Source organism: Saccopteryx bilineata, chromosome 6, assembly GCF_036850765.1.
Source record: "Saccopteryx bilineata isolate mSacBil1 chromosome 6, mSacBil1_pri_phased_curated, whole genome shotgun sequence".
NCBI classification, from domain to species: Eukaryota; Metazoa; Chordata; class Mammalia; order Chiroptera; family Emballonuridae; genus Saccopteryx; species Saccopteryx bilineata.
The window spans coordinates 179,428,693-179,445,964 of NC_089495.1; the positions used below are offsets into that span (position 1 = coordinate 179,428,693).

Genomic DNA, 17,272 nt, shown 5'->3' on the forward strand with positions numbered 1-17,272 from the left:
CACACACACACACACACACACGCACATATGCATATATATAAAATACAATTCTCTCTTTAGGAGACTCCAACAGAACATCATCCACTTTGGCAATCAGTCAATCAATTTATATCCTCCTCCATACAATCACAACATATCATATAATGGGACACTATTCAGTGATGAGAAGGAATCATGAAAAACTATGCTATTAATTCACAGAACAACTTGGATGAAACTTAAATACATTATGCTAAGTAAAAGAGGCCTGAACAATTATATTCTGAAAAAAGGCAAAACTCTAAAAATGGAAAAAAGATCAACAGCACCCAGGGCTTAGGGAGAAGGTCGTGTCTGACTACAGGAAGCTCAGGAGATTTGGGTGAGCAGGAGAACGAATCTGTATGATGGATACATGATGCTTTCTATTTGTCAATACCCGTAGAATTTTTCAGCACAAAGAGGACACTAATGTATGTAATTTGGTTTTAAGTCACCCAGGAAATCAGAGGATCCCAGGACAGAATACAGACTGTGACAAAGGAATCTAACAGTCACGCATATCTGAGATAACCTCAGTGAAGGGGACGTGGGGGAAAGACGCAAGTCTAAGTAACTTTGGAAAACAGTGCTTTGAGTGGAAACTGTAAGGCTAAAATCAAAAAGGACTGTCCATAAGTGCTGTGCTCTAGTTGGCAGAGTTGTTTCCCATGCTGGTCTGGGTTAATATTGTGAACCTGCTGTCCATGTATAGTGGGACTAACCAACGTAAATGAGTTACACATGGTGATCCAAGTTTTTCTCTGTCACAGATGGGGGTTACAGACAGGGAAGGAGGAAAGTTAGAGTAAACCACATGGTACTAGATGAGGTTCAAAAACAATGGTATCAATTCATGTTTATATCAATTCATTTATAGATACATATCGGTAGGCGTAGCTATAGTTCTGTGCGTATACATAGGTAAGTATGAATGTATACATTTCTTCATTTTATTCATGAGAAGGCCCAGAAGCCATGACTCCTCAGAAGTAGTGAGCATACCCAGCACCCAGATATAAGTTTCTAATGTCATTCTCCAATAAAAGTAGCCAGGGCTCCCTGGGGAACTGGCTGATTATAGGGCAAGGTCAGGGACAATGCCAGAGGATCCTGGAGCACTTTATAGTACCAGAAAGTAAGAAAGTATTAAAAACATAAAAGGATGGGGCCTGTCACAGGGGCTCAGCAGCCACCCTGGAAAGGTCTCTCAATAACCAAAGCTGGACTAGTTTGAGCAACAAAACAAATAACATAGCATTGAAGTATAACCCAAAGTATAAGACAAGTATTCATCATTCCATCCATACTAATACCAATAAATGATTGAATAAATAACCAAATGGGAAGTACAGACAAGTCCCTTATGCAGAAGAATTCCAAATACCTCTTCTCAAGGGTTAAGGGTGTGGCTCCCCTTCCTTTGAGTATGAGCTGCACTTAATGTCTTCCTTCCAAAGAGTGCTCTGTGGAAAGGGTTGGGGGTAGTACACCTTTACAGTGTAGAAGCCTGGCAGACAGTACCTCGGACAGGTGATCAAGGTTAACATCATCAGTGATAAGCCATGCTGACAGTGTGACGGTTTGTACCCTGGATGTGATGTGATGAAATTGGTACACTACCACGTGGTCTTCTTCCCCAGAACCAATAACCTCATTTTAATCGCGAGAAAACCATCAGACACCCTCAGTGGAGGTACATTCTGCAAAGTACCTGACCAGTCCTCCTTAAAATTGTCAAGATCATCAAAAATAAAAAAAAGTCTGAGAAATTGTCACGTACCAAAGAAGACATGACAAATAAATGAGGTATACTGGATGGGACCCTGGAACACTAGGAAAAAACAATAAAATCTGCATCAATGTGGAGTTTAGTTAATAGTAATGCAAGATGTTAACAAGGGGAAACTGGGTGGAGGCTGTTAGAGAACTCGACTCTCTTTGCAACTTCTCTGTTAACCTAAAACTATTCCAAAATTAAAAGTTTATTTAAAAAATAAAAAAAAAAACGGGTAGAGACCAAAAGTATTAATCCAGGACTACTGGGGGATGGGACAAAACCCTGTCTTTCACTCTGGGTAGTTTTATAAGCACTGATAAAAAAAAAAACATGCTGCAGGATGACCTTGACTTTCTTCCCAGTTTCAAATCTTTCTTCTATTGTCCTAATCGAGATGGTTTTGAACTCCTTGCTACTTGCTCAAAGATATTTTCTCAGAAAATCCTGGGAGTCTGAAGTCACAACACTTTGTTCTTTGTTCTTTTCTATACCCCAGTCCTATTTTGCTGCAAACTCATCATCATCAAGGTGCAGCTGACTGGCTTTGTAAGTGGTTTGTGATTTTATTCTTTTCCTGCTGTTCTGGTGTTATTTAGGTTCATTGAAGGGAACGTCTGGGCTTGGAAATTTGTCACCAAGATTCAGGGACACCTACATCATTACCAAGCCACCCAAAATTTGGTGATGAAGATGATACACAGAGATGTAGCATAAAAAGCACTACAGATATATATATATATATTTAATAAGGACATCACATTTGTTTACGAATTGAGTCACATGAGTAATCTTACAGTTCATCAAGTTCCTTTTTCTTCTAAAAAAGCTGATGATTTCAGTTATTATGCGTCTCCCATGAAAGGGTAAAAAACAAAAAGTGTGATCATTTCTGGGTACGTTAATATTCGAGGAACAATGCTTACTGGGTTTGCAAATGATCTGGGTCAGGCATGTTAATACATAATAAATACTCCTCTTTTAAACAAGTGGTTATGGACTGTTGAAATCATAATCATCAGCTTATTGTGAGATGGTTAGGGGTATTATTTAAGGGGAGGAACAAGAGAAGGGATTTCCCATGAACTGGTAAGACAATGCTGGCCTCCAAAATCTTCTAAATGGCTTTTTGATGTTTAATTGATCCCTCTCTGAGACAGGTAAGGGAAAATATGCAATTTGACATTATTGTTTAAATATATGATTTATTTCACCACTGAAGTCAATCATCAGTTTTTTAGAGCATTTTAAAAAATTATAATTATTTTTCTATGAAATATTCCTGGGGTCTGTATTCCTCTGGTTTAAATTGGATGGGTTGGGCATGGGACCTCCATCAATTTGAAAGCCTGAAATGTTTTCTTTAAACAGTGTTCCTTTTCTTATTCCCAGACAATCGTTAGAGGCAACAAACCCTGCAAGGAATCCTCCATCAACGGCCTCCTGGAAGATTTCGACAACATCTCTGTGACTCGCTCCAACTCCCTAAGGAAAGAAAGCCCTCCCACCCCAGATCAGGGAGCCTCCAGCCATGGGCAAGGCCACCGGGAAGAAAATGGCTTCATCACCTTCTCACAGTATTCCAGTGAATCCGACACCACTGCTGACTACACTCTTGACAAGTACCGAGAAAGGAGTCTCTATGGAGAGGACTTGGATCCGTTTTATAAAGGCAGCCACGCAGCCAAGCAAAATGGGCACGTGATGAAGATGAAGCACGGGGAAGCCTACTATTCTGATATGAAGCCTTTGAAATCCGAGATTGCCAGGTTTCCCGGCGATTATCACACACACTTGGACTCGCTGAGCAAACCAGGTGATTACAGTGACCTCAAGTGGGGCTACCAGAGAGCCTCGAGCAGCTCCCCTCTAGATTACCCGTTCCAGTTCACGCCTTCTAGAACTGCTGGGACCGGCGGCTGCTCCAAGGAGAGCCTGGTGTATAGTGAAAGTGAATGGGGACCCAGCCTGGATGACTACGACAGGAGGCCCAAGTCATCGTACCTGAATCAGACGAGCCCTCAGCCCGCCATGCGGCAGAGGTCCAGGTCAGGCTCGGGGCTCCAGGAACCGATGATGCCCTTCGGAGCAAGTGCATTTAAAACCCACCCCCAAGGACTCTCCTACAACTCCTACACCTACCCTCGCTTGTCCGAGCCCACAATGTGCATTGCAAAGGTAACGTTCACTGCCTCCTTGCCTTCAGGGTGCGGGACCCTCCACGCAGGTGGTGCGAGCGGCACCTTCTAATACAGTCAGGGCTGCAGTCCTGGGTTGCCTTTTAAGTAAGAATCCGTATGAAAAGTCTATCTGATTTCCATCCACGAGCCCCAAGGGAAGAACATTTAGGGCAAGACAAATTTATTCATTGAAGTAAAAAGTCTTTGGGGATACTTTTATCGGGTTTCTAGTTAATAGGCAAAAAGTCTTGTTTATTTGAAAGAGAACTTAGTACAGTATGAGCATATCATATCTGTCCTAACTCCTGTGTTTCGGAGTGTATGGTTGTAGACCATTAGGTGGAATAACACAGAGGTCCCTGCACAGTGGCTCTGCTGAAAAAAAAAAAAAACAAAAATCAGAATGACGTGGTAAGTTTTTAATACAGTTCATTTTATTCCACTTAAGGGGTGATTCTTCTTTTGAGAGTACGTATATCCCTTCTACTGTTGTCTTGAAATGTCTTTTTTTTGGCATGAAATTTGGGGGTGATAGCAGCTGGCCACTAGACATTTTTTGTGTGCATTTTATTTTGTTTTTTTGTAACTTCTTTCTTGGTAAAACAAAAAAAAATTTTTTTTTTAATTTTAGCTGCTGCAAATTTCCTTTGCAGTTTGACTGGTGATGACATCCCAAAGTTAGGGGACCACTGTTGAACTTGCTGAGAAACTAAAAGGACAGACTCTGCAAAAGTACCTTGGAGAATGCCCAGGCAGTTTCTTTTCCCCTGGCAACTTAGCAATGCTTTTGGTGTCTCTCCAGTGTCACAGAGTGAAATGGGCATTTGGGCATGGGCTGTGGGCTACACAGAGGTCTCCTACTAGTTGAGAGGGACGTGACTGCTAGCAGCATGATCACGTATGTTTGTACCAAATGCTTTCTTCAGCAGCTGGATGAGCTCACTGCGGACTCTGGAAGGCAAGCCTGCCTGCATTCCTCCGCTTTATTGACTGGAGCTAGTCAATATTTTTCGTCGCTCATTATTTCTCATAAACCCAGTCCAATGTGTTGAAGTCATTTAGGGACATGGTAAGAGTCATTTTGAGCCATACTTTAGAAAAAACAAAGAAGCTCCCAATTTCGCTCCCAATCCGTAAAATTAAAAAAAAAAAAAAAAGCTGAAATACATTTCTCTAGTTAAAATTTAAATATTGAGAATGTCTTTCATCTCACTGTGTTACTTACTTGAACTCCCATAGTCAGCGTATCATAACTGTCTTAACTTCTTATGTTCTTAACAGGGCAGTTTTTGGAAAGAGGTCTAATTGACCAGCAGACAAAAGCTGTGAGAAGCGATACATGTGTATTATGATATAGGAGGTAGTTTATTCATTTTCCTATGCACATCACTCACCTGAGGGAACCCCTTCGTAGTTCTAGAGTGAAATAAGGGAGTTAACACATTCCATAGCTGAATCTAGTAACATTCTCGGGTTTTTAAACATCAGTGGCTACTTTACATAGCAGTAAAGGATGTGATTTTTCCCTCAGCTTTATTGAGGTATAATTGACAAAATTGTAAGATACAATATTTAAAACTCACAACATGATGATTTGATATATGTAAACATTGTGAAAGAATTCTCCTCCAAGTTAATTGGGACATCCGTCAACTCATATTCACTTTTTTGGGGAGTGAGAACATTTCAATTGCACTCTCTTAACAGATTTCAGTGATATAGTACAGTCTCATCAACTATACTCACCATGTTATATATATCAGGTCCTCAGAACTTACTGATCTTTTAACAGGTTTGTACCCTTTACTAATTTCTCCCTCCTACACATACACCCTAGTACCTGACAGCCACTTCTCTACTTTGTTTTAACGAGTTCTACTTTTTTTTTTTTTTAAGATTCCACATATAAGTGATACCATACAGTATTATTTGTCTGTCTCTGTTTGGCTTATTTCACTTATCATGATGCCACCGGGAACTTCCACGTTATTACAAATGGCAAGATTTCTTCTCTTTCAAGACTGAATAATATTACATTGTATATATATTTTGTTGATCCACATTTTCTCGACCCATTCACCTGCTGACAGACACATGGCTTGTTTCCATACCTTGACTCTTGTTAATTGGGCCGTGATCACAGGAGTGTAGATATCTCTCCCAGTTAATGATTTTGTTTCCGTGGGATATATATCCAGAAGTCGGATGGCTGGATTACATGGTAGTTTTATGTTTAATTTCTTGAAAAACCTTCATAACTATTTTCCATAGTGGCTATACCAGTTTACATTCCCACCAAAGTATACAAGGGTTATTTTTTTTCCCACATGCTTGCCAGCATTTGTTGTCTCTTATCTACTTGAGAACAGCTATCCTATCAACGGAAAGGTGATATCACACTGTGATTTGGATTTACATTTTCATGATGATTAGTGATGTTGAGCACCTTTTTATGTACCTGTTGGCCAGTTGTATGTCTTCTTTAGAAAAATGTCTATCCAGATCCTTTGCCCATTTTTTAATTGTGTTCTTTGTGGGTTTTGTGGCTATTGTGTGAGTTCCTTGTATATTTTGGGTATTAACTCTATCAGATATAAGGTTGCAAATATTTTCTCCCATTCCATACATTGCCTTTTCATTTTGTTGATGGTTTCCTCTGCTGAGCAGAAGCATTTTAGTTTAATTCAGTCTCATTTGTTTATTTTTGCTTCTGTTGCCTTTTCTAAAGGTGCTAAATCCAGAAAGTTGTTGCCAAGACCGATATTGAAAAGCTCATCTCCTATGGAGCTTTATGATTTCAGGTCATACATTCAAGTCTTAAATCCCTTTTGAGTTGATACTGTGTATGTTGTAAGATAAGGGTACAGTTTTATTCGTTTAAATATGGATGTCCAATTTTCCCAACACTATGTATTGAAAAGACTATCCTTTCCCATTGTATATTCTTGGCTCCTTTGTCGTAAATTAATTGACCGTATTTCCAGGATCTCTCTTCTATTTCTCTGATCTATGTGTCTGTTTTTATGCCAATACCATGCTGTTTTGATTACTCTTACTTTGTAATGTAGTTTGAAATCAGGAAACATGATACCTCCAGCTTTGTTTTTCTTTCTCAGGATCATTTTGATTATTTTGGCTCAAGTATGATATTTCTTGTGTTGGGGAACTATTTTAGGTCATAATCATAGAGAAACTTTTATTCAGAGGCTGTAACCTTCCAGCCATGGAGCTATATGTGGCCCATGGCATGTTTAGTTCACCTAGTACTCATTTCCCACATCTGAAATATCAAGGTATTTCACTTAGATATCTCAACTTCCGAGTTTCAGGTTCCTCTTGGGGAAAAAAAGTGGGACAATCTAGTAGTTGTGGTCCTGCATTTTCCCGTAGCACTGGAAGTAGAATTGGCTGGAGGCAAAGGCTGCCCATTAGAAGGAACATGCCCTACTCAGCCCCCTTCTTTCCTTCTTCCTATTAGTCTAACACCTGCAGGCATTTGGGATTTAGTGTAACCACCGGGAACTCCTGCCCAGGCATTTCACAAGAGGGAAACTGAGGACCAGAACATCACATAGCACACAAGGTTTCATGGTTAGTTGGCTACAAAACAAGGACAAGCCTCCAGGTCTGGGGTTTCTCCAAAATTCAGTATTTTCCCCAGTATCTGGGGGTATGTTATATCAGGGGTTCAATTGCATTCATCAGTCAAACCCCAGAGGACTCCCAGGGCTATCAGCTCTTTAGGATAAGTGGAGGACTAGGAAGAGGATGGAAAGAGGGAAGGAAGGAGGGAGGCAGGCGATCATTTGCTCAGTCCCTGGCAACTCCCTCTTCCTGCAGACTTTCAAATAGAAGGTAGAGCAGAGCTGTGCTGAAGTCTGGTGTCATTGCACCCAGAAACAATGCCAGAAACTACTGTGGCTCAGAAAATATATATATATATATATATCCATTCTATCAAGAGTTTTTCAGCCCTTATAATCAGGACTTCCAAGGAGTCAGCTATTGTTACAAGTTTCACAGGAGACCTGTGAGAAATTCACAAATGTCATGAGTAGGCTTGGTGGGAGGAAATGAAGTTGGAACTATCTTAGTAATTAAAATGTTTACTTCATTAAAAATATAACATCTCTCTGAAAAGACTTAGATGCCTGTGTTTTTAGAACTATACTCTTAAAAATCTACCAACCCCATTCTGATTTCCTGCTTAGGGAAGAAATAGCCATCACGACTCACATATTCTGGCTTTGCCTCATGGGAAATTGTAGAGGCTAGTGGGTCATGTTCACACCTCCAGTAGTGAGAGAAAGCACAACTCTCATGTAGGTCTCCAGATAGCGCAAAAATGAGGAGCTGTGTGTTTGGCACCAGTTTTACATATGGCCAAAAATATATATTTTTTTAATACTAGTGTTAACCCACAGAAAAAAAAAACAAACAAGCAAAAACATGTCCTCTAGTGTTATCTACCTACCTAATTTTCCTATTAATGTTACAGGAATCAAGGATGTTAGGAAATCTGAAGGTACTCGCATCTGTCTCCCTGCTTTTACATATTTTTTAGTGGGGCTTATGCTGAAATTAAGAAAAGATTAAAGCCAAACAAAATCCATGTAGCACCATTCACACAACAGTCTATCAAAATGGCCGATGCGGAGAGAGAACACTTTCCACCCTCCCTTGCAGACCAGGAAGGGGAAATGGCTGGATGTATTGTCACCGGGAGTTTGGATTTGCTTATTTGGATGCTCTGCAGGTGCCAGGCAGCTGCTGGCTCGAGTGTCCTGTATGATTCGGCACATCCATCCCTTACTCTGGCTCTGTCCCCTGAGAAGCCCCCAACACAATCACAGCTTTGTTGGTTCACTGAGCGTTTATGGTTCGTGGTGTCACCTAGAGCCTCTCGGCCCTGTGAAGCAGGCTTCTTGCCCCCTCTGTCCAGATGGGGGAATGGGCTTTGAGAGACTCTTCGACAGCCCAATCAGTCAGCTGAAAGCAGAGTGGAGACCTAGTTTTCTGAGCTCAGCCCTTCACCGGATGCCGTGGGCCACTGCCCCCAGTGGCATCGGAATAGCTTCTGTGGGCACCAAGCCTTACAACAGGGGTCGGAACCTATGGCTCACGAGCCAGATGTGGCTCTTTTGACGGATGCATTAGCTTGCAAACAAATCTTTAATAATAATAAAAAAATAACGTTAAAAATATAAAACATTCTCATGTATTACAATCCATTCTTTTCCTACCGCTCATGTTCATGGTTGTGGGTGGCTGGAGCCAATCACAGCTGTCCTCTGGGAAACACCAAATTTTTATTGGATAATGCATAGTGTACACGGGTCGTTGTATGGCTCTCACGGAATTACATTTTAAAATATGTGGTGTTCATGGCTCTCTCAGCCAAAAACTTTCCTGACCCCTGCCTTACACGTTCCTTTTAACACCTGCAGCATTGAGGTCCCCTCGGGTTGCATTGTCCTGTCTCACTCTGTCATGAGATTTCTCAACCTTGACACTATGGACATTTGAGCCTGACAGTTCTTTGTTGTGGGGGCTGTCCTGTGTACCTTGGGTGTTTAGCAGCACCCCTGGCCTCTGCTCACAAGATGCCAGTAGCACGCCTCCCTCCCTTGTAACAGTCAGAATATCTCCTGGCACTGCCCAGTGTCACATGGGGCAGGGCGAGCAAAGGCAGCCCCAGCTGAGAACTGTTCCACGGCTGCTGTTTCTCACGTTCCCTTCGCAGTTAAGCCTGAAGGTTCTGGAGATGAACTCCCTGGGCTGAGTCCTGATATTGTTACTTATAATTGGGTTGATAAGCTGCTTAACTGTGCCTCTACTTCTATGTCTATAAAATGGGGGGAAAGAGCATCTCCACCTTCTCCTGTTGTGTGAGGGTTGAGTGAGTTACCAGTTACGAGAGCCCAGGGACTGACGCATCAGGCTGTGTGTGCAGCCTGGGGGTGGACGGTGGCTGTGCTGGGAGGCCGAGGGCGGCTCCGGGCTGGCGCGGTGCTAAGCATTTTGCAGGCAGGATCCAGTTTAGTCCATGAGACAACTTTAGAAGAATTCAAGATCATCTCTTTTACCATCAAGACGCCGAGACTCAGAGACTAAATCTTTACAGACTTCCCAAGGATATGAAAGCAAATGGCTGAGCCAGGATCCAAGAATTTTTTTACCTCCCATGGAAGCCAGGTGCTAAGTGAGAACAGATATTTTAGCAACATTAAAGCAAGAGCCCATTGTAACATAAGTACATCATTATGATGGTTCTTACCCACCAACACCACAGCTTTACCCACATCACCTCTGCATAGGGCAGCAAAGTGACCAGTGCTCCAGCCCAGACTGTCCCAAACAGAAGACGTATTAAAGGGCTCTGAGCAAAGATAGAGGATGCAAGAAAAACAGTTGTGTGGCCTTTCTCTGGGGTTACCAGTGCTGGGTTGTCACGGCTGGAAGGAAAAGCCGTTGGATGAGGGTGCTTGGCCTTTCTGGTCTGTTCTTTCAGGATTCATCCTTCCAAGGCTCCAGGAACAAAAGTGCAGCTCCTCATCTGCTAAAGATCTTTGCAGAGGCCTGGCCTGTGGTGGCGCAGTGGATAAAGCATTGACCTGGAACGGCTGAGGTTGCCGGTTCATAACCCTGGGCTTGCCTGGCCAAGGCACATATGGGAGTTGATGCTTCCTGCTCCTCCCCTCTTCTCTTTCTCTCTCTGTCTCTGTCTCTCTCTCTCTCTCTCTCTCTCTCTCTCTCCATCTCTCTCTCTCTCTCTCCTCTCTATCTAAAATGAATAAATAAAATCTAAAACAAAAAATTTTTTTAAAGATCTCTGCAAATCACCTGTCAGAGATCCTTTAGGGGCCTGTGGGTCAGGGAATGGCCAGGCTGGTGAATCTGGTGGGCTACACCCAAAGTCTGAGGTGTGGGCTTGGGGGAAGGAGGGAGAGCGAGAGATGGAGAGAAAGAAATGCTTAATAGCTTAATGCAACAATGGGTATTATTGTCTTTAGATTTTTTTACTTTATATATATATATATATATATATATAGGCTTCTCTAGGGATGTTCATTAAGGCTCATGAAACATCCAAAGAGGCGATTCAGAGCAGTACCTCTAACATCTGTTTCTTCTGATGGAGACTTTAGGTGTCCTTTGCATATGAATAGACTCATTTTCCCATGAATGCTTTCGCAGTCATTATAAGTGGGTGTTCCCATTACCAAATTAAAAACAAAATCCAACCTGGCCCTGACCCATTTGAACTATATTCTGCAGCAGTGAACCAATCCCTGGAGGCTCCAGCTTCTTGTCCCCCTGGCGGTGACAGGTCAGATGTCAGAGTAATCTGCTCTTGAACAGAGGATGCATTCTTATAATTTGGAGCAGCAATCTTGCGGGGTTAATTGGATAAACTGACTCAGAGGTGGAGGAAGAGCCAGAAATACTGTGTGTTTGAGCCTGCTGATCACCGATTTATTCATTTCCTTCAAATTACTAGGGTTTTCCGATTTGTGGAGGTCATGAGCTACCTGTCCAAACTCTCTCAGCGGGAGCTTGCCACATGGTTTGTAAGGCAGGGAAGTCACAACTCTTCCAACTTCGTGTCCCAAGGTGTAAATTTCTACATGCCTAAGTAGGAATGGTGTCATGGTGTGGGAGACTGACTTGCAAAAAATACAAAATATGGTGAATTTGCTACATGCAGTTTGAAAGTCCAGCAAGCAGGTAACTATCCAGAATTTTATCCATTCCCCAAGCATCCTGCCTCAGGGTCTTAAGAAGACGCCTTGAAGCGTTAGCCTTCCCCAGGCCTGCTCACGACCACAGCTCCTTGGCAGTGATAACACGTGCTTGCCTCTTTCACCCAAGGGGAACATCAGCTCAAATTGTGTGCCGTGTCCCTTTGTCATCTGGCCAGAGCCACTGTAACAGGACCATTGCATTTTGTAAGTGGAAAGAAGTCATTGGGAGGAAACTGACCATGACTGGGCACATGTCACAGTTGTGCCTCAAGCAGGGACTGCAGCTACTGTTTTTTGTTAGGGTGCAAGTGGAGATGGAACAGTTCCCTAACCCCCAGCAATCCGAGAGACAGACTGGAGCTCTCAGAGCAGCAGCCACCTCGGAGAGGGTAGCAGAGGCCGGAAACCCAAGGATGGAGACACGGCCCGTCGGCCACAGGCCCGGTGTCTGCCCCCGCCTGCGGGCCAGCAGGCGGTGCCCATCAGCAGCGTGCCTGCCCGTGGCAGCAAGAATTTAATTGCAGAGCACAGCCAGAAGGACAGATGAGAGCAGGCACACATTTGAGTCACAGGGTTTAATGAACTCCCTTCCTCTCATTACCGGGCTGTAAAATGACCCTCCAGGAAAGTCAGTTCCTGATTCTCTCCCAGAGTCAAGACTGGTCCTATTACATTTTCCTTTGAATCAAGTAAGGGCAATTTGAGATGCCCTCTCCTTGCTCAGGTAATAGAGGCCTATGATTCACTTTTATCTCGCATTTGATTTATGGAGAGCCGGCAGGCGGCACCCTGGCTTTGTCATGCGGGAGCTGAGTAGTCTCTCTGCTTTATTGTACCCTGCAGAGGTGTACTGGACCATCACACTCAAGCACGGGAGCCAGCTGCCTCGCAGCCCCCATAACTGCAGGAAGTGGAGAGGGCAACTCTCCATCCTTCACGGAACATTCCGCAGTCCCCATCCTATGGGCACATACACACGCGCATGCTCTCTCTCTCTGTCTCTCTCTCTCTCTGTGTCTCTCTCTCTCTGCTTCTCTCTCTCTCTGTCTCTCTCTGCTTCTCTCTCTCTCTGCTTCTCTCTCTCTGTGTCTTTCTCAGTCCAGGACGATCCAGCCACAGACTCCCTGTTACCCATACAGAAGGCCACGGTGACAAATAGATGCTGAAGCAGGGTTCCCCCCCCCCCGCCTTTCTTTTCTTTCTTTACCCTCCCCCCAACCAAGCCTGTTTTTCCAGACTTGGTATAAAATGGTCAAATGATGTTCTCCTGCAGAATTCAATTTCACAGTTCAGTTAGGTCCTTGATTACACTGCCAAATTCAGATTAATGTGCATTTAACTAACATGGATCAGGGGAATTCTGGCTGACAGCCAGCGGTAATCAGAGCAATTGATAGCGGTGTGCAGTTCTACGCCCTGTCCGCCGCAGCACGCCACTGGTGAAATTGATTGATTAAATGAATTCATCGCTATAATTATGTATAATTTTGATACATCACAAGCCTGTGTCTGACCCTATCCTTGGAGATGTTGTTCACATTGTGGAAGGGTAGTTTGGCAGAGTTGTTAACCGCGGATTATTTATGTACTTCCATATAATGTAGCTTTATTATTTTCTTTTCTTTGCCCTTTTTACTTTTTTGAATGGGTTCGAATAGAGACCCGTAAAGCACATTTCTTTAAGAATTAATTTATGTCGCGTGCATCAGGAAACTAAAACAATGAATGGATGGCATTAACCATTTTAGAAAGAAAGGAAAACAAGACTGCTTGTACATTCTTTCTGTATTTTTAAAGGGTCCTGTAGCGAGAACTCCTTCTCAGAATGTATCCACTTTTCAATGACAGTTAGTGGCCTGGGAGCAGCAGCTAAGCAGTGAGCAGTTTAGCAGCCTGGGCGATAATTTGCAAAAACGACTTGTTCTTCTCTTATTACATCTTGCCACGTGGAAACTCCTCTCAAAAGCGTGCAGACCGTGGTCTCATTTCTCTAAAGTTACTTGCTCACACAATCACAGGACTGCTGTCTCTGGAGGAGTGAAGAGAAGGCTTCCCGGTTTCCCTTTGTTGTTTCCAACCCGTGTTGCAGGTTCCCAGCCTGCTCTGACCGGTGTGCCCTCGCCGTGGGCCTTCAGACGTAAACCACACGCTTAGATATTTCTGCGGCATGGACGGTGGAAGGTACATTGGACTTACTAAATATTTGTACATTTTGCTTGTTCAATTCCACTGCATTATGTGCCTTCAATAAGTGATTAATTCCTCCATCTCTCTCACAAGACTATAGGCCTGCTCATATGGACTCCATATGGTCTCCTTTTTTATTTCTAGAATGTACTTGCGAATCAGGTTGTAGAAAAGGTTGTACAGTACAAGCTTTACTTTTTTGCACGTCTTTCTTACACACACAAACGTGTGTGTGTGTGCAAAACAGACTATATGGACTAATTCATCATTGATGTTTCAGTCACTTCCAAATAGAGAATATCATGGGAAAGAGGATTTAAAGCAGGACAGTTGAATAATGATAGCAATTTAAGAGCCAAGTGAGAGAGCCAGGAGGCCTTGTTTCAGAAGAAAGCTTGGGTTTTCTCTTTTGGAAGAATTCATGAAAGAAAGTTTGGGCACTGTTGTAGCTGAACACAGAATTCTGCTCTGGTCAAAGCAAAAATGAAAGCAATGAATTATGTACACAACTCATTTTGCTCTGATAATTATTCTTTTTCTTTGTATATTTTGAACTGATTTCTCTAAGCCAAAATCATCTAAAAAAAATTTTTTTTTCTTCCATCTTCTTTCTCCAGACATGATTATCCATCACTTTCTGGCCCAGTCCTTGCATTCTTTCCCCAGACAGTCACCTGGGCCCCGGGGAAACACCCTAACAGGCTTTAACTCTGTAATGTCACTCCAGTCTGCGCCCCACATCTGTCCTGTCCCTCCCCGCCTTCTGATCATTGAAAGATATCTCAGAATGTATCAAAGGCCTCGGTTGAAGTGCAACCAGGTACATAAAGTGCTTAGAACTACCCCATGCACGTGGAAAACACTCAGCAAATGTCCAGTATCATTATTGACATTAGTATATATAATGGTACCTATCCTGCAAGGATAGGCTTTTAGGAGAGTACTTGGTTAATGGAAGGGGTCCAATAAAACACCTCTGCGGCCCTGGCCGGTTGGTTCAGTGGTAGAGCGTCAGCCTGGCGTGTAGAGGTCCTGGGTTCGATTCCCGGCCAGGGCACACAGGAGAGGTGCCCATCTGCTTCTCCACCCTCCCCCTCTCCTTCCTCTCTGTCTCTCTCTTCCCCTCCCGCAGCGAGGCTCCATTGGAGCAAAAATGGCCCGGGCGCTGGGGATGGCTCCTTGGCCTCTGCCCCAGGCGCTGGAGTGGCTCTGGTCGTGACAGAGCGACGCCCCGGAGGGGCAGAGCATCACCCCCTGGTGGGCAGAGCGTGGCCCCTGGTGGGCGTGCCGGGTGGATCCCGGTCGGGCGCATGCGGGAGTCTGTCTGTCTCTCCCCGTTTCCAGCTTCAGAAAAATACAAAAAACAAACAAACAAACAAACAAAAAACACCTCTGCATTTTATCAGAGAGAGAGGGCCCAGCCTTGACTGTACACATTCAGGAGGTGACAACTAGTAGTAGAAATGCCAAGGCAGGGAAGAAGGCAGCACTGTGGTATCAGTGTGCCAAGTATGTGGGACATCTACATACCCTCCCGCTGGGGGTGAAGCAGTGACCTAAGGCAGAAGCATTGGCCGGTGTCACCTTGGAGCTGTAGGGCCCCTCGCCTTGGATTACTTAGGAGCAGTTTCAGCTCCCCGAACCTCAGTTTTATCAACAATAAAATGGAGTAAACTGCACCCCCTACTGGAATGTCGGGGTGAAAAAGGATGAATCCTGCCTCAAATGTGTAAGGCAGCGTTGCCCGCCATTATGAAACCCACAGTTAGTGATGCGGTGGCCCCAGACAGGGTCACTCATAGATTTCTCCTTCACCAGACCAGCTCTTTACCCACCATCTTCTCCTTGAATGGATGAAAGCCCAGGCTGGGAGATCACATGTTCCCTCACCGGAGACAAATAGTCAATTGTCCTTTGACGAGTCCATGTCACGGTTGGTTCCAAAAACTGTCCCCTCCTCATCCACTGCTGTTCAAGAGCCTGCACCTTTTACCAGCAGACGTGAAAAACAATAGCACTGTTTTGTCTCAAAGACTTGATTTCAAAGACATTCAGCTCGCAGCAAACCACTCTGCATTCTGTGTGGCTGGCAGTTGCCCCGTTGACACAGGCGGGTGTCCTCTTCTGTATGCCACAGCCGCTGCTCGGTCCAGACCCTGATGGTGCTGCTGGGACTCAGTAAAGAAGAAGTGTGGCCCAATGCAGTGTGGAGCAGAGTTTGCGATCCCTAGGGGATGCAGTGTTCTTATTTTTAATATCTGTTCAGAGATCAGTTGTCCTGGCTTGTGGGGAATGAAACAAATATGACAAAGGAACAGAATTTTTATCTTAATGTTATTTGATTTTTACTGATTTTACTTTTTTATTTTATATTTTTAAAATAGAGTTTTATTTATTTTTCTATGTTTATTGTATTGATTTAAGAGAAAGAGAGAAACATAGATCTGCTCCTATATGTGCCCTAACCAGTGATTGAACAGACAACCTCTATGCCTGGGACATTGCTCCGACCAACTGAGCCATCCAGCCAGCGCTAATTTTTATTGATCTTAATTGAGTAGCACCATGTTGTCAGTATGCACCATATTAGAGTAGTTCTAGATTGCCTGCCCTGTGGTGGCACAGTGGATACAGCGTCAGCCTGGAATTCTGAGGTCGCCGGTTCAAAACCCTGGGCTTTCTCAGTCAAGGTGCATACAACAAACAATGAACAACTAAAGTGAAGCAACACTGAGGTCCAGTCCACAAATCTTTTTTGAGCACCTTCTATGTATCTGGCACTACGCTGTCATCAGGATCTTAGAGAAAAGAGTCCATTGATCGATTAGCACTTTCTGTCCTGGCAGTGATGTGAACATAGTATGACGTGGTATACTCACCATCGCTGATCTCAGTCATCCCTGGGTGCTGGGTGGCTGGGGCTCCTTCCTGATCCCTGGGAGGGGACAGTTGTGGCACCTATACATAGTGTCACATAACCCTCTCACTGGCTTTCCCTCCCCTGCTGTGTCTGCCCTCCGCATTCTCCGGCAATTCCTGTAACCCACTCTTCAAATCAGAGCGGAATGTTCTTTGCTGGAGTCTCTTTGAGGGCTGACCAGATTTCTTTTTCAGATAGAGCCCACTGCAAACTTTGGTGATTCTCAACTATATTGCCCTTATTTAGTGAGAACATTTGCATATGTTTACCTCATTGCCATACACTGGTCCTCCCTTATCCGTAGTTTCTCTTTCTGTGGTTTCGGTTGTCAACCACCATCCAAAAATATTTAACGGAAAATTCCAGAAGTAAACAACTTACAAGTTTTAAATTGAGCACTATTCTGAATAGTATGATGAAATGTCACACCATCCCACTCTGTCCC

The 17,272-nt window shown here is 43.7% G+C and overlaps 1 protein-coding gene across 2 annotated transcripts in view; it reads left to right on the plus strand.

The window, feature by feature from the left end:
* PAK5 (p21 (RAC1) activated kinase 5) overlaps nt 1-17,272 on the plus strand; it is a 277,050-nt gene that overhangs the window by 232,134 nt on the left and 27,644 nt on the right. For both annotated transcript variants that reach the window (XM_066236921.1, XM_066236922.1), the window contains exon 4: nt 3,188-3,973. In XM_066236921.1, the coding sequence (XP_066093018.1) occupies nt 3,188-3,973 (786 nt within the window). The remainder of the gene's footprint in view (nt 1-3,187; nt 3,974-17,272) is intronic.